Below are 22,748 nucleotides of genomic sequence, written 5' to 3' on the forward strand. Positions count from 1 at the left end.
GTACAAATCTCCCATTTTACCAGCCCCAAAGCAACCCCAGACCATCACATTACCTCCACCATGCTTGACAGATGGCGTCAGGCACTGTTCCAGCATCTTATCAGTTGTTCTGCATCTCACAAATGTTCTTCTGTGTGATCCAAACACCTCAAACTTGGTTTCATTTGTCCATAACACTTTTTTCCAATCTTCCTCTGTCCAATGTCTGTGTTCTTTTGCCCTTATTATTCTTTTCCTTTTATTAGCCAGTCTCAGATATGGCTTTTCCTTTGCCACTCTGCCCTGAAGGCCAGCATCCCGGAGTCGCCTCTTCAATGTAGACATTGACACTGGTGTTTTGCGTGTACTATTCAATGAAGCTGCCAGTTGAGGACCTGTGAGGCGTCAATTTCTCAAACTACAGACTCTAATGTACTTGTCTTGTTGCTCAGTTGTGCAGCGGGGCCTCCCACTTCTCTTTCTACTCTGGTTAGAGCCTGTTTGTGCTCTCCTCTGAAGGGAATAGTACACACCGTTGTAGGAAAGCTTCAGTTTCTTAGCAATTTCTCACATGGAATAGCCTTCATTTCTAAGAACAAGAATAGACTGTCGAGTTTCACATGAAAGTTCTTTTTTTCTGGTCATTTTGAGAGTTTAATGGAACCAAGAAATGTAATGCTCCAAATTCTCAACTAGCTCAAAGGAAGGTCAGGTTTATAGCTTCTCTATTCAGCCAAACTGTTTTCAGCTGTGCTAACATACTTGCACAAGGGTTTTCAAGGGTATTCTAATCATCGAATATCCTTCTTACACAGTTAGCAAACACAAAGTACCATAAGAACACTGGAGTGATGGTTGTTGGAAATGGGCCTCTATACATCTATGAATATATTGCATTACAAACCAGACGTTTGCAGCTAAAATAGTCATTTACCACATTAACAATGTATAGAGTGTATTTCTGAATCATTTAATAATAGCTTCATTGGAAAAAACTGTGGTTTTCCTTCAAAAATGAGGAAATTTCTAAGTGACCCTAAACTTTTGAATGGTAGTGTAGGTGCAGAGCTCTGATCATACACTAAAGCTGCTGTACACTGACGTTCACATCGGCCATTATTATTTCACTGTACATAGCAGCAAGTCGGAACAAATTGACACAGATTACCCACCATCTGATAACGGATAAGAGCATAAAGAGTTAACCACATTCTGAGATACCAATCTGAACAGTTGGGCAGGGATATGAGAAGGGAGAATGTGTTAAAAAATGTTTAAAGATTAAAACATCTTTGTACAGAATATTTTTCATAATGTATTTCTTAAATACAAATCTAACCCTATCATGACATCCGCCGTATATGTACGGCGCATGTCGGAAGCGGGTGTATGGAGCGTGCCTGCCCCATACCCAGCAGGTGATAGCTGTTTATTACAGCCAGGACATGCCCCTAATAACTGAGGGTAAACCGGTGCTCCGTCTGCGATTGTCAGCCTGTTAAATGTCGCTGTCAATCTCTGATAGTGGCATGTAACATGAGCCAACGCGTGGTTGTTTTAACTCTGCCCATCAGTGCACCCATGATATGCTCACAGGGCGCTGATGGGTGGTCCTTACAGCCAGCTGATGACCTCCGTGCTTGTCATTACAGAGCTCCTTTAAAACCCTGTCTAAGGTCGGGCTTCAAAGGAGACTGTGATTTCTGCTATATACAGCGATTCAGTGACATCACTGTATATAGCGCAAACGATTGGACGATCGCATATTCAAGACCAAAAAGAACAGTAAAAAAAGGTTTTAAAAAATATGAAAAAAGTAAAAAAGTAAAAGTTCAAATCACCCTTTCTTTCCCCCATATTGAAAATAAAGATATTAAAAAAAATAAAATATAGATGTGGTATCGTCACGATCAGAAAAGTGCAATCTATCAAAATCTAAAAATAATTAACACCATAAAACAGAAAAAATTCAAGAATGTTAAAATTATCTTTTTTTGGTCGCTGCAAAATGCTGTAACAAGTGATCAAAAAGTCACATCTATCCAAATGTGGTACCAATAAAAATGTATTCTTGCCCCGCAAAAAATAAGCCATCAAACAGCGCCATTGGTCGAAAAATAAAAAAATGTTCCAGGTCTCAGAAAATGTATGCACAATAACAAATATTTTCTTTTGCAAACTTCTGATTTTTTTTTCATCACTAAGGCTGGTTTCTCACTTGCGTAGGGCATTGTTGCGGAGGGCTGCGTAGTTCAGTTAAGCCCCGCCCACTGCCACACCTCTTCCATTCAGCTCCGCCTACATCCGCATGCATCCTGCGTACCTATCTTTAACATTGGGTACGCAGGCCATGAGTATGTATGCAGATGCCTCTGCATGCATCATTTTGACGCTGTGCTGACCGCAACAAAATGCAACCTGTTGCGTTCGACGCAGTTCGGTGCAGCGTCAAGACGATGCATGCGGAGGCATCCACATACATTCGCATGGCCTGCAAGCCCAATGTTAAAGATAGGCATGCAGGACGTATGCTGACGTAGGCGGAGCTGAATGAAAGAGGTGTGTCAGTAGGCGGGGCTTAACGATGGAACTACGCATCCCTCCGCAGCTCTGCCCAACGCAAGTGTGAAACCAGCCTAAAACAGTAAAAAAAAACTGGATATTTGGTATCGCTGTAATGGTACTGATGAGGACAATCATATTGTATGGTTATTGATATACAAAATGTACACCGTAGAAACAATTTTCAAAAAAAAATGTCAGAATTATGGGTTTTTTTGCACAATTTTACCGCACTTCGAATTTTTTTCCCATTTTCAAGTACACTATGTGGTAAAATGAATGGCGCCATTCAAAAGTACAACTCATCCCGCAGAAATCAAGAGCTCATACGTCTATGTGGACAGAAAAATAAGAGCTATGGCTCTGAGAAGAAGGGGAGGAAAAAATGGAAACTGGCTGTGGGATGAAAGAGTTAAGCAACATAAATTCTACCATTTTGCTGCTGGAGAGTCTGTCAGCTCTTTATCTACTGATCTGTGAAGAAAAAGTTTCCAATCCATCAGAGCTCATGGTTCTCTCTGCTCCTCTCTCTGTGTTAGATATAGTATTAGGGAGAGGGTTGTGTAAAGATTTCCACAATATGGAGAAGGTATCTACAGTTTTAGGGAGTGCAGAAAATGGCTACAGAAAAAGGGGAAAGCACATGAAGAGGAAATAGGTGCTGGCTAATAGCTGTTCTGATACATGAGCTAGTAAAGACAGTTGCACCCTGAATACAAATAAAGCTCATATCCAGCCTATATTACTGGGAAACACACAAAGCTTACATACAGCTTATACTACTGGGAGACAGAGCTCACACCCAGCCTATATTACTGGGGGAGACATACAGACCTCACATCCAGATTATATTACTGGGAGAGACACACAAAACTCACAACAAGCCTACACTACTAGGAACACACAAAGGTCACATCCAGCCTAAATTACTGGAAAAAACACTCAAAACTCACACCCTTCCTAAACTAAAAGGAGAGAATCATAGAGTTCACATCTCACTGGGAGACTCACAGAGCTCACATACAGTCTATATTACTGGGAGAGACAGACATCACATTCAGCCTATATTACTCAGAGAGACACACAGACCTTGGCTGAATGGCACACGCCGGGGGTTGTGGCTCCACTGTGCCACAAACCAGACTATCTTGGATGGGGCATGACTACGACAGCTACCTCGGTCTTCGCTGGAGTCTGTGATGGTGAGGTCAGGCTGGTGCGGCAGGTAGCTGCTGGTTGCCACTCCAGGGTGTGGCTGAGACACAGGGCAAGCAGGCACGGCTTGAGACACTGGCAGGCGGGCACGGCTTGAGGCACAGGGCAAGCGGGTGTGGGGAAGGTGACTTGACGGACAGACTTGACTGGGAGTAGGAGGGGACGATTTGTGCACTACAGACGGAGATTGGCAATGACAGAAAGGTAACAGCAGGGAAAGACAGAAAAGGAAGTGCAGTACCAAAATTTGACCACAAGATGGCAGGGGGGAGTGTAGTTCAGGACTTAACATCAGCTTACGGCTATAGAAACTGCTTAGTCATGGGGGCGGGGAGATAGGAACCCAGGAGGGAAATGCCCAGTGAGAGAGGGGATAAATAGGACTGGTTGGGGTTCCAGAGGCTAGGCTAGTTCAGGGAGGAGCTCGGCAGAAGACGGTGAAGAGAGAAGAGCTCGACCAGAGGACAGACAGCAAAGAGACAGTCAGGGGGTGGCCCTGACCCGACAGACCGCAGGACAGACGAGGCTCCAGGGGTACCGATTGAACGATGACCTCGGGCAGGTGAAGCGTTGGCGGTAGATTGGTCTAGGACAGCCCCAGGGAAAGATCCGCGAGGGATGTTACTTCGACTGGAGCAAAGGTGCAGGTACCCGGGCCTGGAGACAGAGAACTGTAAAGAGGCTGCGGTGCGTGGTTGTGGTCGTCAGGAGGACGACGAATAAATCCGGAACTGTTACTAGTGAAATCTGTCTCCGCCTCGTCCTTGCATCGCCTGGTGTCTGTGTCATCCGGACAGGGCAAGCAGTGGTCCACCCCCCAATCCTGGCCTGTCATGAACTCATTTTCTGCTACACCAGTTGAGAGTTCCCCTTCCGTTCTCCCTCTGGTGGTGACAGGAGGTAGTGCGGTTGGTTTAAGTGGTAGTGATCTGCCACCTGATGAGGAAGATAACGATTGGATCTCTGGAGTATCAGACTGGATATGACAGCCGACGCCCTATCCGGGTGCTGTTGATTCAGTCTGCTTCTCAGGTCCTGGACTTCAGTCTTCTCAAGTTAAGTTTGTTTTTTGTTAATGTTCACACTTGCTCTGGTTGGTCAATTCAGTTTTTTGTGTAATCAGCCTGCCCCTGCTGGGGCTATGCTGAAATTCCACTCCTATTAATCAGTTTTTGCCAATCTGCTTTTTGTCCCTTATTAGATTGGCCTCTTTTTTGCTCTGTCTCAGAATATTTCAGAGTGCTGATATAGGTTTAGAAGTCTAGTGACTTCAGGGTTAATTTTGCTATCAGAAGTGTTGGACAATATTTTTTGTAGGTTTTTTTGGCAGATTGCAGATAGTGTCTTTCCTTTTCTGTCCTTTTTAGATGGCCGGGCCCCATCGTTTGCTCAGCCTATTTTCCTGCCTTTGTTTGTATTTTCATCTTGTTTCACCGTCAATACATGTGGGGGGCTGTCTTTCCTTTGGGGTCTGCTCTGGGGCAGTTAGTTTTCCTCTTTTCCTGCTTTAGGCTTATGTAGTTCTCCGGTTGTGACGAGGCGTCTAGGACCAACGTAGGAACGCTCCACGACTGCTGCTAGTTGTGCGGGTAAGATCAGGGATCTGCAATCTGCATAGTTACCAACTTCTCTGGTTTTCTGAGACTTAGCTTGGTGTCTTTTTTTCCTCCTCGGTTTCCCATTCATAACACCGGCTCCTACCACACGGGCACGGCTTGAGACACAGGGCAGGCGGGCACGGCTTGAGACATAGGGCAGTCGGGCACAGCTTGAGACACAGGGCAGGTGGGCACGGCTTGAGACACTGGCAGGCGGGCACGGCTTGAGTCACAGGGCAGGCGGGCATAGCTTGAGACACAGGGCAGGCAGGCATGGCTTGAGACACAGGGCAGGCAGGCATGGCTTGAGACACAGGGCAGGCAGGCACGGCTTGGGACACAGGGTAGGCAGGAGTGGTATATGAAGAATAGCAGGCACCGGTACTGATACAGGCAGGAAGGAGTGGAATATGAAGGAACAGGTTTGGACCTGTTCACACAGCGGGTGCAGGTACGGATACAGGCAGGAAGGAGTGGAATATGAAGGAACAGGTTTTGGACCTGTTCACACAGGAGGTGCAGGTACGGATACAGGCAGGAAGGAATGGAATATGCGGAGCCGCAGGAGTGCGGAGTAAGTGGAGCTGCAGGAGTGAGGAGTAGGCGGAGCCACAGGAGTGCGGAGTAAAGCTGAACCACAAGGTCTGTGGAGAGAAGCTGCAGCAAGAGGTTCTGCAGCGGCAGCAGGAGCGTAGCAAAGCTGAATCACAAGGTCTGTGGAGAGAAGCAGCAGCAGGAGCAGAGCAGGCAGAGCTGCAAGGGTGCAGAGCCGGCAGAGCTGCAAGGGTGCAGAGCTGCAAGGGTGCAGAGCCGGCAGAGCTGCAAGGGTGCAGAGCCGGCAGAGCTGCAAGGATGCAGAGCACAGACAAGGAGAACACAAGGAAAGACACAGCAGGGAAAGAAGCCAAAGACAAGGAGGCAGGGTAAGGACAGAGTTCAGACAAGGTACAGGGACAAAGACTCAAGGACCAGGATATTCTGCCTCCTGGCAGGCGGACAAGGTACTAGGCAAGACAAGGAGTATTCCTCCAGAGAAGGAGGATATACACAGGAAAGGACCTGGCAGGCTCAGTAGCAAGATACTAACTGAGTTTAGACATTGCACCAGCAATGTTCCAGTGGATGGGGCAGGCCTAAATAGTCGAGGGCTCTAGGTAATTGGTGAGGGACAAATTAGACAGGTGCACCCTGACTGCATAAGAAGCAGAGAGTTCAGGCGCCGCCCCCCTATACACACAGTCAGTTAGAGGGACAGAGCATGGAGCTGGCAGTATACAGAAATCACAGCAAGGCTTGGAGCAGTGAGCAAGTTGGTGAGTGGGGGATGGGAGGCCATGCAGTGACACCAGCGGGGATGTTACAGTGAGACACACAGAGCTCACATCCATTCTATATTAATGGGAGAGACACAGACCTCACATTCAGCCTACATTACTGGGAGAGACACAGAGCTTACATCCAGCCTATATTACTGGAAGAGACACAAAGACCTCACATCCAGCCTATATTACTGGGAGAGACACACAGAGCTCACTTCCAGCCAATATTAATGGAAGAGACACAGACCTCACATTCAGCCTATAATACTCGGAGAGACACGAAGACCTCACATCCAGCCTATATTACTTGGAGAGACTCACAGAGCTCACATCCATTCTATATTAATGGGAGAGACACAGACCTCACATTCAGCCTATATTACTGAGAGAGACACAGAGCTTACAGCCAGCCTATATTACTGGGAGAGACACGAAGACCTCACAACCAGCTTATATTACTGGGAGAGACACACAGAGCTCACATCCAACCTATATTAATGGGAGAGACACAGACCTCACATTCAGCCTATATTACTGGGAGAGACACAGAGCTTACATCCAGCCTATATTACTGGGAGATATACAGATCTCACATCCCACCTTTATTACTGTGAGACACACACAGACCTCACACACATCTCACTGGGAAACACACACAGCTCATATCCAGCCAATATTTTTGGGAAAGACACACAGACCTCACATGCATCCTATATTACTGGGAGACAAACACAGAGCTCACATCCAGCCTATATTACTGGGAGACAAACATAGAGCACACACATGTAGGGTCGGTGGGCCGAGCTGGGGGGTGGTCCCTCTCTTACCGCGCAGAGACAAAACAGAGACAAGATGGAGGCAGGTTCTGGGTGCAACAGGTCCAAGTTTATTCCACTCGCCGTCCGCCTGACGGCCTCTGCAGTACACCGCACTTCTCTTCACCTCACGGCCCTCCGTTTCTAGGGCCTGTTTACACACCGTACCTTCACACTAGGGACGTACATGCACATACCGTCCCTTCTTCACTGTTTGACGCTCCTGACAGGTCCGTCACTGTGGCCGCCTTAGGCCCGTAAACCAACAGCAATTTTACTGGTCAGGCGTCGTGTCAAATACGGTGTCCCACACCCGGTGTCTCGTCTCTTCTGCGGTACTTTCCTGTCAGGACCACCCCCCTGACGTTCTCTCTCCTCAGTCCCCCTGGTTCAGTTCTCCTCAGAGTGCACAAACTGTCGTAGTCCTCCTGTCACCTGAGCTCCCCCTGGGGACTGGAACTTTCTGGAACCCTCCCTCAGTATTTATACCTTTCCTGGTTCCCTGTGACTCCGCCCCCCATGACCTACGGTTTCCTAAGCCCTAATCTGATGTCATGTCCTTTGCTCACACTCCTCCCTGCCCTCTAATGGTCAACCCAGGTACTGCACGTCCACTACTCTTTCCTAGCTGTTTCCCCACTGTAGTAACTGACAACTATCTGACCTGTGCAAACCATTCCTTCTCTATACTGACAAGTCCGTCCGTCAGGTCACCTTCCCTACACACACATCTCACTGGGAAACACACACAGCTCATATCCAGCCAATATTACTGGGAGAGACACAGACAGCTCACATCTAGACTACATTACTGGGAGAAACACTCCTATAAGAGAAAATCTGAATCTTGGATTAGACTGCGAACTACATATCAGGAGGTCTGAAAATGGAGGATATGGGGCTATAATGAGCATCCATATCTCCAATGGGTTCATGGAAAATTAAAAAAAAGTGTAATATACTACAACCTAGAAAAAAATGCTAGACAAGGCACTTTATGGCGGTACATGTGGCTATGAGTCCATAATACAAAAGAGTGGAGACAAGAGTGTGCATGAACCCTAAAAAGTGATGCAAGGAATATTGCACCAATACCATCAATTTATATGATCTCAAGGAAAAGCGAATTATAATATAGGGGAAACATGTGACCGATAGACCTTGTAGTAGGTTTCAGGACAGCTAACTGTTTTGTCCACTGCTCAGTTTGCTCCTGGGCAAGTATACCCTCTTGCCACACAAATCTAGTGATGACTCCTTCATTCGGCAGTTGTAGTCTATCTGCACAGCAGGTCCTTATGGCTCTGTGCACAGTCTCCTAATTTTGTCCTTATGGTCAGTGACTCTCTAGAAATTTCATAGTGCAGTGTTTAGTGCTGCAACACTTCTGTAGTTCAGCATCAGGTCCTGCATGGTGCCAAGCGTAACTAGAGAGGGTGTAAAGGTTGTGTTCACACCCCAGAGCTTCGGGAGTTGCAAAAGGTCCCATTGACTCATGAAAAGACCTTTAATGTTTGGGGGCCCTGTGGAAATTCTGCATTGGACCCTATAAGCTTCAACTTATGCCTTTACACCATGATATTCCTCCTGCAAATTGGCAGGGTTATACATTGCTGCCACATACAGGTGCTTACTGAATATCTGCCATAAAAGGGGCATCATAAAAAAGGACCAACACTCAGGGACAAAACGTAGGGGGGACACACCAAAGAAAACCAAAAACCAACGCAAAAGGAAAAATGGAAAAATGCTAAAAGGGCATATTCAGATGTCCGTGAAACACAGTCCTTGTACTGTTGTCCACCTCATAGGGATATATGAGGCTGATAAGTTCAGGTCTGGAGACCTGTGTCAGTGTGTCCATGGATTGAGTTTGATGGACGTCTAGGGGTTACCCACTTAGCCATATCTTATAGATTTTTGCTCTTTGGCTAAGCGGTTTCACCAATGATGGGCTAAAGCCAAGTAGCGCACTGAGCTCAGCGATATTCATAGTATCTGCACTTACCGAATCATTGCTTTTGTGCTCCACGAGAAAAAGAAAAGCAGAAAAAGTCTCTGAATCTTCATTGTGCTTCTCATGGTGCCTCTGGTCAGGGCAGAGCGCTTGCTCAGTTTTTCTGCATACCGGTGAGCAGTCAGATTAAAACGCACTTCTCTGGGCGTCACACAATTGGTCCTTGAATTTGTCATTCCTGGCATTTGGATGATAATTGTCTAACAAGTGCACATGACTAATCACGAGATGAAGCTGCTGACGGTCAACGAGCTCAACAGTGGAAGGGAAGCCGCTCGTTTCCAATTAACCCTTCAACACGATTACAGCTGCCAGAGTTTTTTTTTTTTTTGCAAAAAGTTTTGTAATTTATGTATAATAATCACAAAAGAGGTAACTAAAAATTGAGGGGTGTAGAAGGGCTCGTCTATAAGGGTACGTCCGCATGGCTTATACACCTCTGGCAAAAATTAAGAGACCACTTTCAAATGTTCAGTTTGTCTGATTTTTCTCTTTATAGGTATTGTGAGGCAGTGACCGGAGTCATATGTGAGGGTCGCTATGTGTCCCCCAGGATGTGCTCAGAAGCGTGTTAATTCCGCTGGAGTGCCTTGTGGTCACAGCAGCGTGCCTGTGAGTCACAAGGCAGAATAAAAGTAAGCTTGAACCTGGTCAAGTTATTTTGACCAAGGAACTTGTTCAGGAAAACCCGGTATGGGCATTTATTTTTGAAACGGACAGCAGGAAGGTAGTGGGGTCTGGTCCATTTCCTCCAGCCCAGATCTTATAAGTGGCCTATGACCACAGATTGGAGTGAAGGAAAAAAAACCCTGCAGGAAGAGTTTGGGTGCTTCAGTTTTGCTCTGGCAAGCAGACAGAGCAGTTGGCCTGCAGAGCACTCCCTGTGCGAGGCAACACAGGGCCAAGCGGAGCCAAAGGGTCTGGCACCCCCTGCATACACGCAGAGAGGTCGCTCACGGCAACTAGCCCGGACTGTCTCTTTATACTAATAACAATAATAATACATTTTATTTCTATAGCGCCGACATATTCCGCAACACTTTACATTTCAGAGGGGACTTGTACAGATGATAGACATTACAGCATAACAATAATCACATAGATCATAACAGATACCAAGAGGAATGAGGGCCCTGCTCGCAAGCCTACAATCTATGAGGAAAAAGGTAGACATGAAAGATGGGTAGTAACAATTGCCCTGATTGCTTGGACCAACCATAATGTTAAGTGTGTAACAGTACAGACACAGAGGGCTAATGGATGCATAAAGCATGTGGGAACATGATACGGGGAATCTAGTTATGGTAAAACTTTTGACTGTGCCACACAGAGATAGTTAGGTTAATGTGTTGAGGCGGTAGACCAGTCTGAATAAATGTGTTTTCAGGGCACGCTTAAAATTGTGGGGATTGGGGACTAATCGTATTGACCTGGGAAGTGCATTCCAAAGAATTGACGCAGCACGTGTATAGTCTTGGAGACGGGAGTTTGAGGTTCTGATTATTGAGGATGCTGACCTCAGGTCATCAGCAGAATGGAGGGCATAGGTAGGGTGGTAAACTGAAACAGGGGAGGAGATGTAGGGTGGTGCTGAGCCATGGAGAGCTTTGTGGGTGAGGGTAATAAGTTTGTACTGGATTCTGGAGTGTATTGGTAGCCAGTGTAATGACTGGCACAAGGTAGAAGCATTGGTGTAACGATTGGTGAGGAATATGATCCTGGCTGCAGCATTCAAGACAGATTGAGAGGGGAGAGTTTGGTAAGAGATAGACCAATTAGAAGAGAGTTACAACAGTTCAGGCGAGAATGAATAAGAGAAACAGTAAGCGTTTTTGCAGAGTCAAAAGTAAGAAAAGGTCGAATTCTAGAAATGTTTTTGAGGTGCAGATAACAAGAGCGAGCCAGTGATTGGATGTAGGGGCAAAGGAAAGCTCGGAGTCAAGTATGACCCCAAGACAGCGGGCATGTTGCTGGGGAGTAATAGTGGAGCCACACACAGAAATGGCAATGTTGGGTATAGGTACATTAGTAGAGGGAGGAAACACAAGGAGTTCAGTCTTTGACAGGTCTAGTTTCAGATATAGTGAGGACATGATGTTAGACACAGCGTTTAGACAATCGCTGGTGTTTTCTAAAAAGGCTGGCGTGATGTCAGGAGAAGAAGCGTATAATTGGGTGTCATCAGCATAGAGATGGTACTGGAAACCAAATCTACTGATTGTTTGACCAATAGGGGCAGTATACAGTGAGAAGAGGAGGGGGCCTAGAGCCGATCCTTGAGGAACCCCAACAGTAAGGGGAAAATGAGAGGAGGAGGAACCAGCAAAAGATACAGTAAAGGAGCGGTCAGAGAGATAGGAGGAAAATCAGGAGAGAACGGTGTCCTTGATGCCGATGGAGTAGAGCATAGTGAGGAGGAGCTGATGATCCACAGTGTCGAGTGCTGCAGAGAGATCCAAGAGAATTAGCATGGAGTAGTGACCATTAGATTTAGCTGTTAGTAGATCATAAGAGACTTTAGTGAGGGCAGTTTCAGTAGAGTGTAAAGAGCAGAAACCGGATTGGAGAGGGTCGAGAAGAGAGTTATCAGAGAGATAGCAGATCAGACGGGAGTGGACAAGGCATTCCAGGAGTTTTTTAGAGATGAAGGGAAGATTAGAGACAGGTCTATAGTTAGCGGCTCAGTTTTGGTCGAGGGATGGTTTTTTAAGTTGTAGATGTATGATGGCATGCTTAAATGAGGAGGGAAAGATACCAGAAGAGAGAGGTTAAATATTTTAGTTAGGTGAGGGGTGACAGCAGGGGAAAGGGACTGGAGGAGATGTGACAGAAATGGGTCACTGGTGCAAGTGGTTGGGCGAGAAGATGCAAGGAGCCTGCTTACTTCTTCTTCTGTGACTGGTTCAAAATCAGAGAATGAGCTAGATGCAGTGGGGGAGGGAGGACAGTGCATGGTATGAGAGGATTGAGAGATAAATTCCTGTCAGATATGGTCAATTTTTTCTTTGAAGTAATTGGCCAGATCGTCAGCTCGAAGCTCCGTGGTTAGGGCCTGCACTCTTGGGTTGAGCTGGGAATGAAAAGTGTCAAAGAGACGTTTAGGGTTATTATACTGAGGTGATGAGGGTGTTGAAATAGGTTTGCTTGGAGAGGTGAAGGGCAGTGTTGTATGTTCTAAGCATAAACTTATAATGGATGAAATCTTCGTGTAGATTGGATTTTCTCCACAGACGTTCGGCTCACCTGGAGCACCGCTGCAGGAAACGTGTTTGCAGGGTGTGCCAGGGTTGTCGCCATCTGTGTCGTGTTGTTCTATGTATAGGAGGTGCAAATTCATCCAGGGCACTTTGAAGTGTTTCATTATAATGATAGCAAAGAGTAAGGAGGGCACCGCTAATAATAAAAATCAGGGATACACCAATAGTCAGTATGGAGAAATCATGCAATAAAAAGAGAAAAAGATACTGACCAAAAAATGGGATCACCACTATCAAAACTGGACATGTAAGTTTTATTAGGTCACTCAGACAAAAAACAATATAAAAACATTTAAAAAGTCACAAAATGACAATTAAACCCTTGTGGGTTAATAATATAACCCTAACAGACTCCCCTCTCATCTGAGGTAATAATAGAAACTGACAAGTGGTCCATGTGATATCAAGCATATGGTACAATTGCACGGATATTAGAAAACCCCAATTGGGGCACTATCAAACAAAAGCTGCTAAGCTCGATATATATATGCAGTACATTAATATATCAGCAATATCACAGTTGTTTATGAAGCATTGATAAATGCACTGTGGGACCGAAAACCATGAAAATACAATGTGCTAAAGCATGCACCAGATGTCAAACCAACCCCCTAAATCAGAGAAGGACATGGTATGGAGGTAAAAAATGCAAAGACATATGTCTGTGCCCTGAAATTGTACATTCAGAGCCCAATGGACAACCTCCAAAAAGTGCATACAATATGCACTAGGTGCTGTGGCAGCATACTATACCCAAACAAGGGGGAGCCTGTGGACGTGCCCAGGCTCCCCCTTGTTTGGGTATAGTATGCTGTCAGGGCACGGACATATGTCTTTGCATTTTTTACCTCCATACCATGTCCTTCTCTGATTTAGGGGGTTGGTTTGACATCTGGTGCATGCTTTAGCACATTGTATTTTCATGGTTTTCGGTCCCACAGTGCATTTATCGATGCTTCATAAGTATTTTCATGGTTTTCGGTCCCACAGTGCATTTATCGATGCTTCATAAGTATTTTCATGGTTTTCGGTCCCACAGTGCATTTATCGATGCTTCATAAGTATTTTCATGGTTTTCGGTCCCACAGTGCATTTATCGATGCTTCATAAACAACTGTGATATTGCTGATATATTAATGCACTGCATATATATATCGAGCTTAGCAGCTTTTGTTTGATAGTGCCCCAATTGGGGTTTTCTAATATCTGTGTAATTGTACCATATGCTTGATATCACATGGACCACTTGTCAGTTTCTATTATTACCTCAGATGAGAGGGGAGTCTGTTAGGGTTATATTATTAACCCACAAGGGTTTAATTGTCATTTTGTGACTTTTTAAATGTTTTTATATTGTTTTTTGTCTGAGTGACCTAATAAAACTTACATGTCCAGTTTTGATAGTGGTGATCCCATTTTTTGGTCAGTATCTTTGTCTCTTTTTATTGCATGTTTCATTGTAATGCTTCAGTGCAGAATCAGGACATGAGAGGGAGCGATCGGGAGGATACAGCGTGCTGTGCAGCATGTGAGTTTTGTTGGACATTAAAACACGTTTTGTTTTGAACTTGCTTGGGTCACTGCCTCATCACTGCACAGCGTGAACACTGCTGCTTTACAGTACATTTTTGAGTAAAATGTAAATTGTTCTTTTAGGCTATGTGCCCACGTTGCGTTTAAATCCAGACACTGAAAACCGGACTCCTTCACAGAAATCGTGCGTTTTTTCCGCTCGACTTTACCGCGATTATGTTCGCGATTTTGCCACAATTTTCGAGTGTGATATTCATTTGAAGCATCGCTTGGAAAGTGATTGACAGGTTGGTCACACTCGTCAAACATAGTGTTTGACAAGTGTGACCAGGTTTTTACTTTTGAGGCCGCCTATGCGGCATCAATAGTAAAAGAAAGAATGTAAAAGATAATTAAAATAAAAAATCGGGGTATATTTACCTTCCGACGTCCCGCGCAGCCTCAGCGACGCTCCCGTTTCCAGCGATGCCTTGCGAGACCTGTGATGACGTTGGTCTCGCGTTGCTATAGTGATCTCACGAGACCGCTAGAGTAACGCGAGACTACGTCATCACAGGACCTTGCCGTAAGGCATTACTGGGAACGCTGGGGCCCGGGAAGGCAGCGCGGGATGTCGGAAGGTAAATATACCCCGATTTTTTATTTTTTATTCTTTTTTTTACAGGGGTATGGTACCCAGGGCCTGGAGGACAGTCATTCCAGAGGTTTGCAATGGGGTTCGGGTCTGGAGAATGGGCTGCCCATGACAGGGTTTTGATGTGGTGGTCTCTTTATTTTTGCCAGAGCTGTATATGCTGTGGCTTCCAAACCTGCAGGGAAGTTTGCTAGAAAAGTCATAGCCAACCTGAACCCTGTAGACATACCTGTATTTTTTCTGCACCAAAATACACATTGCGAATTGTATTTTTATTGCGTTTTACCTTTATTTTTAAATATGTTTTTGCCTCAGCATTTTTTATGATTTTTTTTGTGCTTATATTCTTTTGTGCTTATATTCTGCAATTAAAAACGCAGTTTGCAATTTTTACATAAAATTTTTCAGGCTCTCCATAGAAGCCTATAGGGAAAAAAAAACATGGCAAGAAAAAAAATCCAGCATTCAAAAGTGTCTTTAACCCCCCGGGGGTATTTGCGTTTTCATTTTTTGCTTCCCTTCTTCTCAGAGCCATAACCTTTTTATTTTTCCTTCATGTAAGAGCTTGTTTTTTGCGGGAAGAGTTGTACTTTTGAACGACACCATTGGTTTTACCATGTTGTGTAATAGAAAACAGGAAAAAAAATTCCAAGTGCGGTGAAACTGCAAAAAAAAAATTGCAATCTCACACTTGTTTTTTGCTTTGCTTTTTAACTAGGTTCACTAAATGCTAAAACTGACCGGCCATTATGATTCTCTAAGTCATTACAAGTTCATAGGTGGTGAAAAAAAATTCCAAACGTTGTTAAAAAAAAAAAAAAAAAAATTGCGCCGTTTTCCGATACCCATAGCATATCCATTTTTCGTGATCTTGGGTTGGGTGAGGGCTTACTTTTTGCGAGCCGAACTGACATTTTTAATTATACCATTTTGGTGTAGATACTATCTTTTGATCGCCTGTTATTACATTTTAATGCAATGATGCGGCGACCAAAAAAAGTAATTCTGGCGTTTTTAATATTTTGCTGCTGCGCCGTTTAGCGATTTTTTTATCGATAGTTCGGGCGATTCTGAACGCAGCGATATCAAATATGTGTATGGTTTTTTTTTTGTTTTTTTTGCTTTATTTTGAATAGAGTGGAAGGGGGGTGATTTGAACTTTTATATTTTTTTAATATTTTTAAAAACTTTTTTTTTACTTTTGGCATGCTTAAATAGTCTCGCCTGTATGTAATAGATTTACTGACTCGCTATGAGTGCCGACCACCAGGCGGCACTCATAGCAATATGGCATTGACAACCATAGAGGTCTCCAGGAGACCTCTGGTTGAGATGCCAACCCACCGGTGACCTGCGATCACGTGACAGGGTTCACCTGTGGGCGAATTTCCGGTGCGATTGCACATGTTAAATGCCGCTGTCAGCGTTTGACAGTGGCATTTAACTGGTTAATAGCTGCAGGTGGATCGCGATTCCACCCGCAGCTATTCTGGGCAGATGTCACCGCCGGAGCACACATCAAAAGGAGGAAGTCCGACATCGGCGTACTATTATGCCTGATGTTGGAAAGGGGTTAAATCATACACTGGGCATGAATTTTTGTTGTTTCATGAAATCACATCCATTTAGCTTGAACTGGTAGGCCTAATTCAGATGACCAATTTTCACAAACGATTGCTATCCCTGTTTTTCATGAATAACACTTGTACCTTTGATAAACTATGGGGCCATTCACATGTCCGAGTTTTTTCTTCGGTCTGGATGGTCTTCGGAAAATATTGGATACGTGTCCGATTTTGATCCGAAGGTCGGATCACACTCAACAATGCAAGTCAACGGGTCCGTAAAGAAAAAAAACAGATTGCACTTGTATGACATCCGAGTGCTGCCCAATTTCCACGGACTGTCAGAATGAAAAAGGTGGAGAATCTGCTGGGTTCTGCAGAACAACTCTTAGTTTTTTACCCACAAGCTGCCACTACTCTTTGAAAGAAACTACAAAACAGCCAAGAGTCATACCCCTACTGATCTGCTATTGATAACCTATCCCGTAGATAAGTCACCAAATAACTATATGTGGACAACCCTCTTTCAAAGCTGTATGTGACATACAATATCTTTATATATTTTTTCCATTCCTAAATCACAGAAAAAGAAATGTAAAAATTTCAAGCAATTCTGCAAATGTGATTTCCTGTCAAATGTCACATAAAATCAAGGTCATTAGACCAGCAGGAGTTCTGCCGCGATGCGTCTAAAAAGTAGCCTAAAATCTCTGCTCATATATGCAACATGGTTTTCATTTATGATGGTTTTCAAAATTTTATGATGGTTTGCAAATTCCACAAGGACTCCCCACCCACAGGTGTTTGGCTCAACCTCCTACCTCTGCTCCTTGGGAAATAATTGGCTAAAACAGTCCAAAGACGAAACTATAACACAAAAGCAGCATTATTTCTTCCCCACAAAAAAAGTGAGTATGACTGCAGAGTCAAACTACAGAGAAGGACTTCATGGTCCCGGAATAAAAGGAACAAGGTGAAGAGGAAGTCCAGCAACTCGATGGCTTGATACTATCAAGATAATGGCAGAGAAGACCCTGGTGAACCTATCTAGGCTTACATAAGATCAACCATCCTACAGAATATCCAACCATCAAGTCACCGTGGCTCTTGATTGAGCCGAAGGCCGTTAAAAATAAACTAATTAATAAATCAGTAGTCAAATTAATTAACAAACCTAAAACATGAATATTTAATAACGTAAAAATGCAGTTTTGTCTTAGGCCTCTTTCAGACATCCGGTGTCAGGGGTCCGGCGACGTGCGGCCTGCAGCGGTTACACCGGATGTACATGCGGCGCCTGATGCGGCTTGGAGGACATTTAAAGGAGCCTCAGCACCAGGGGACAAGAGAGCCAGCCGGAGAGAGATCGGGAGGCGAGAGAGCAGCCAGAGAGACAGCGGGGGACGAGAGAGCAGCCAAAGAGACAGCGGGGGACGAGAGAGCAGCCAGAGAGACAGCGGGGGACGTGAGAGCAGCCAAAGAGAGAGCGGGGGACGAGAGAGCAGCCAAAGAGAGAGCGGGGGACGAGAGCAGCCAGAGAGACAGCAGGGGGCGAGAGAGCAGCCAGAGAGACAGCGGGGGACGAGAGAGCCAGCCAAAGAAAGGTATAAAGCTTATGGAGAGAGAGGGAGAGAGAGAAGGGGAGGGGGAGAGAGAGAGATTCGCCCCAGGCACTTGTGGGGTTAAAACTCACAGTGCCCGGGCATGCGCTGTTGAAAAAGTCGGTCCGGCGCTGCAAAAAAAGTTGCAGCCAACGTTTTTTGCAGACGCCGGACGGCGAATGTTTGCCATATCCGGCAAAACCCGGAGGCGCCGCATGTCCATCCGGCACGATGCGGCGATCATTACATTCTATGTGAAAAAACCAGATCCAATTCCGGATCCGGTTTTCACAATTTTTGCCGCATCGTGCCGGGTTTAAAAAAACGGATGTGCGAAAGCAGCCTTAGGAGAATATCTATGTGTGCAAAATTATTGTGCAACTTAATTAAAAACGTAAATTTCCCTTCTCATCTGTTTATTCTGATCAGTGCGAAGAAAAAACAACCGACAAAATGTACAAAAATATTTCTGACATTTCCATAAAAATTTTCAGTGACCAATATAGTAATATAGCCGCCCCTTTTTCTCAATAATGGTCATAAGCTCAATCCCTTGAGTCTCTCATTTCTTCATTTGTTGACAAGTTTTTGGCCAGTACCAATCACAGTCTCAGACACTGTTCAGAGAGGTGACTGGTTTCCTTCACTGTAAATCTCCCATTTAAGAAGGACCCACAAGTTCTCACTAGAGTTTAGGTCCGGTAACGAAGGGACCATTTCATTTTTCCTCCATCTTTAAGGCCTATACTGGCAGCTGAGCAGTGGAAACTTTGATTCTCTGATGGAGCATTATCCAGCATAGAAGTCATAGTTTTCTTGAAAGATGCATACTTTTCCTGGACCACTCCTTGAAGAAAGTGTCTTCTAAAAGGTGGCAGTTTGTTTGGGAGTTTGCGTTTGAGTCCTTCTTCAACCCAAAAAGGTCCAACTAGCTCATCTTTAATAATTCTAGCCCACAGCAGTACCCCACACCCTCGATGCTGGCGTTGGAGAAAAAGTGAAGGTTTCTGCCATTATCCAGAATCAAGAGTCATGCTCCAGTGATTGCTCTCTTCGTATGATGAGTCCAAAGTAGGCAAGTCATAGCTTGGTGATCCTTGCTTCCAGTGACATGTCTGGCTTGATTTGTTCCAAGATTGATTTGTTTGTTCTTCTTGCCATCCATGGTATTGATAACATCCTTCTCCAGCACCACATTTCGATGTCGTCAATTCTTCTGTCTTGTTTCTTTATCGTCCAGGTTTCACATCCGTATGATGCCAGCACTGTAGTTGTTCAATAATACAAATTGCCAAATACTTGTGCATATAGTGTAGGCAATCAGACCCTGCTTCCTTAGTATCATTCGAGAAATGTCATCTCTTTCGGATCCAGCACTGATCCGTGTTGGCAAAAGACACAAGGTACTCAGTATAATAGTAAAAGAATCGGTAAGTGAGACAGAAATAAGTATAAAATAAGAGAAAAGCTATTAACGGCAATTACATGGAATTTGCCCGTATGTGCTTTGACTCGTAGGTCAGCCTGTTTCATTTTTGATAACATTAGATTTGCTGCCGCTTCTGGAAATGAATTGTTTAGCTCCATCTTTTGTTCTCTATTCACTTGATCAGACAACCAATTAATAATTGTGTTCTGATAGTTTCTGCAGAAAAGCTAATGGAGTCATCTAACTGCACAAGCTGCAATTAAGATCAGTAATCTGCTGCCTTTTCAGATTTCTCTTTTTATTTTTTACAAGTCAAGTTGATGGAGACTTGACAGGCCAAGCTGCTTCACATATACTATAAATCATATATATGATTCTAACAATGAGATGACTCATGTAAAAGTGACTCAGTATCCTCTGGGTATTTCCTGCCCGTTCCTGCACATTTTATATTTTGGCTTCTTTTGGATCTGAGATTTGGAGATTAGATTTTGGGGAAGGAGATACAGCTGACACCTGATGAAACCATGGAGTCTGGCTGGGTCATTGCAGCTGTGTATTTTTTACTTCAAAACACTATCCTTCAAATAACTGTTTGAGGACGGTACCTGGTGCTTTCTTCTCACCCCAATCCCCTAAACAGACAGGTATCACACATATCATAGAATCTTAGAGTTGGAAGGGACCTCCAGGGTCATCGTGTCTAACCCCCTGCTCAGTGCAGGATTCACTAAACCATCTCAGACTGATGTCTGTTCAGCCTGTTTGAAGACTTCTATTGAAGGAGAACTCACCACCTCTCGTGGCAGCCTGTTCCACTCATTGATCACCCTCACTGTCAAAAAGTTTTTTTCCAATATCTAATCTGTATCTTCTCCCTTTCAGTTTCATTACATTGCTTCTAGTGTTTTCATGTGCAAGTGAGAATAATGATGATCTCTCTACACTGTGACAGCCCTTCAGATATTTGTAGACAGCTATTAAGTCTCCTCAGTCTTCTTTTTTGCAAGCTAAACATTCCCAAATCCTGTAACCGTTCCTCATAAGACATGCTTTGCAGACCGCTCACCTTCTTGGTCGCTCTTCTCTGAACTTGCTCCAGTTTGTTGGTCTTTTTTTAAAATGTGGTGCCCAAAACTGGACACAGTATTCCAGATGAGGCCTGACAAAAGAGGAGTAGAGGGGGATAATTATGTAGGGAAGGTGACCTGACAGACGGACTTTTCTGTAGGGAGGAAGGATGGTTGGTGCACTATAGATGGACGTTTGTCATAGTAGAAGGGAAACAGCTGGGGAAAATGGAATAGGAGTGCAGTACCTAGGTTTGACCACAAGATGGCAGGGGGGAGCGTGAGAACAGGACTTGACAGCAGCTTAAAGCTAGGAAAACGCTTAATCATGGGGGGCGGAAAGATAGGAACCCAGGAGGGAAATTCCCGAGGAGGGAGATAAATAGGACAGGAGAGGGTTCCAGAGGTTTCCAGTCCCAGGAGGAGCTCAGGAGGAGAAGAGAGAGTCAAGGAGAATGAACAGCAGTGGAGAGCTCAACCAGGGGACTGAGGAGAGAAGTCAGGGGGGTGGCCCCGACATGAAGAACCGCAGAATAGACGAGGCCTCGGACTGGTGAAGCGTAGATAGGCCTAGGGCAGCCCCAGTGAAAGAGCCGCGAGGAACGTCACTACGACAGAAGGAAGGTGCAGGTACCCGGGCCTGAATACGGAAAGCTGTAAAGGTGCTGCGGTGTATTGCTACGGTCGTCAGGAGGACGGCCAATAAACTCGGACCTGTTGTACCCGAAAATCTGCCTTCGTCTCGTCTCTGTGTCGTCTGTGCGCGGTAAGCAGTGGACCACCCCCCAATCTGGTCCTTACTACAATTACTTCACATGATCTAGACTTTATGCTTCTCATAATACATCCTAGAACTGTGTTTGCCTTTTTGCTGCTGCAATACACAGTTTTAATCAAAAAACGTGTGATCCATAAGTACCATGTGCTAGAAAGATAGCATGAAAATCCCGTCTGTGACACTATTATTCTCTAATACTGACAGAAAAGTGACCAGAAAAAGCACAAAAAGGAGAATTATCTTATAAAAGTCAATTGCAATTTTTATTAATATACAAGTGAAATAACACAAACAAAAATGAAAAAATAAATATAAAACAAATACCTTCAATGTGTGGGACGCAAGTAGCTAGGGATACCATTAAACACACATTACTAGTAATTATATACTGCAATTTACAGATAAATATATCCAACCATAAGGTGTAGAAAAAAATGAGTTGGTATAAAATGCCATCTGTCTAATACAGCCTATATGGAATGCCTCAAACTGTATTCTGTAGTATGAAAAGTGCATGTACTTCAGTGGAACAAAAATGGCAGACAGCATCCTAACCATTAGTATATGGATATACTAAGGCCTCTTTCACACATCAGTTTTTTGCCTTCAGGCGCGATCCGGCTTTTTTTTGTAAAACCGGATCCGGCAAAATGCAATGCCGGATCCAGTTTTTCCCCATTGACTTACATTAGCGCCGGATCGTGCCGGATGGCATTGCGTTTCATCCGTTTTTTGCCGGATCCGGCAACTTGTCTCATTCCGGCGTCTGGAAAAAACGGCTACTGTAACGTTTTTTGTCTCCGGCGAAAAAGCCGGAAGCGCCGGATCCGGCGCTTCCAGCTTTTTGCTACAATGAAAGTCTATGGGCGCCGGAATGCGCCGGATCCAGAAAAAGACGGATCCAGCCACCGGATCCGTTTTTTTAAGTCTGCGCATGCTCAGATCCAATTGGCCAGCCCCCAGGAACAGATATAACCTGCTAGACGGATCCAGCAAAAAAACGGATCCGTTTCTACAGTTCTCCAAAATTTATGCCGGATCCGTTTTTTCTAAAAATAGCCGGATCCTGCCTGACGGCAAAAAACTGATGTGTGAAAGTAGCCTAAGAGCAAAAAGCCTCGCAATGGGACTCCACTTAGATCATGGATAGTAGCCACCAAAATGATCATGAATGAGGCTATATGTATAGGAATCAAAATCCACTCCACTGATAATTAGAATTGCAGGTTAAATGTGCAGGATTCAACTTACTTTTGTGTGTGATGTCCGTACTTGCGTCCCTCCACTCCGATGCGAGTTTCATCCACACTTCTTCAGGGGGCCCCCCTGAAGAAGTGTGGACGATATGCGCGTTGGTGTGGAGGGACAAAAGCACA

At 44.7% G+C, this 22,748-nt stretch overlaps 1 protein-coding gene across 1 annotated transcript in view; it reads right to left on the minus strand.

The window, feature by feature from the left end:
- LOC141085485 (cathepsin D-like) overlaps positions 1 to 9,630 on the minus strand; it is a 62,341-nt gene extending 52,711 nt beyond the window's left edge. Inside the window, exon 1 of the mRNA XM_073570884.1 lies at positions 9,497 to 9,630. Coding sequence (XP_073426985.1) covers positions 9,497 to 9,570 — 74 coding nt within the window. The 5' untranslated portion in view covers positions 9,571 to 9,630. The remainder of the gene's footprint in view (positions 1 to 9,496) is intronic.
- Between the last annotated feature and the right edge of the window lie 13,118 nt (positions 9,631 to 22,748).

This window comes from Dendrobates tinctorius, unplaced genomic scaffold (assembly GCF_039654945.1).
Source record: "Dendrobates tinctorius isolate UK_male_01 unplaced genomic scaffold, ASM3965494v1 ptg000028l, whole genome shotgun sequence".
Taxonomy (NCBI): domain Eukaryota; kingdom Metazoa; phylum Chordata; class Amphibia; order Anura; family Dendrobatidae; genus Dendrobates; species Dendrobates tinctorius.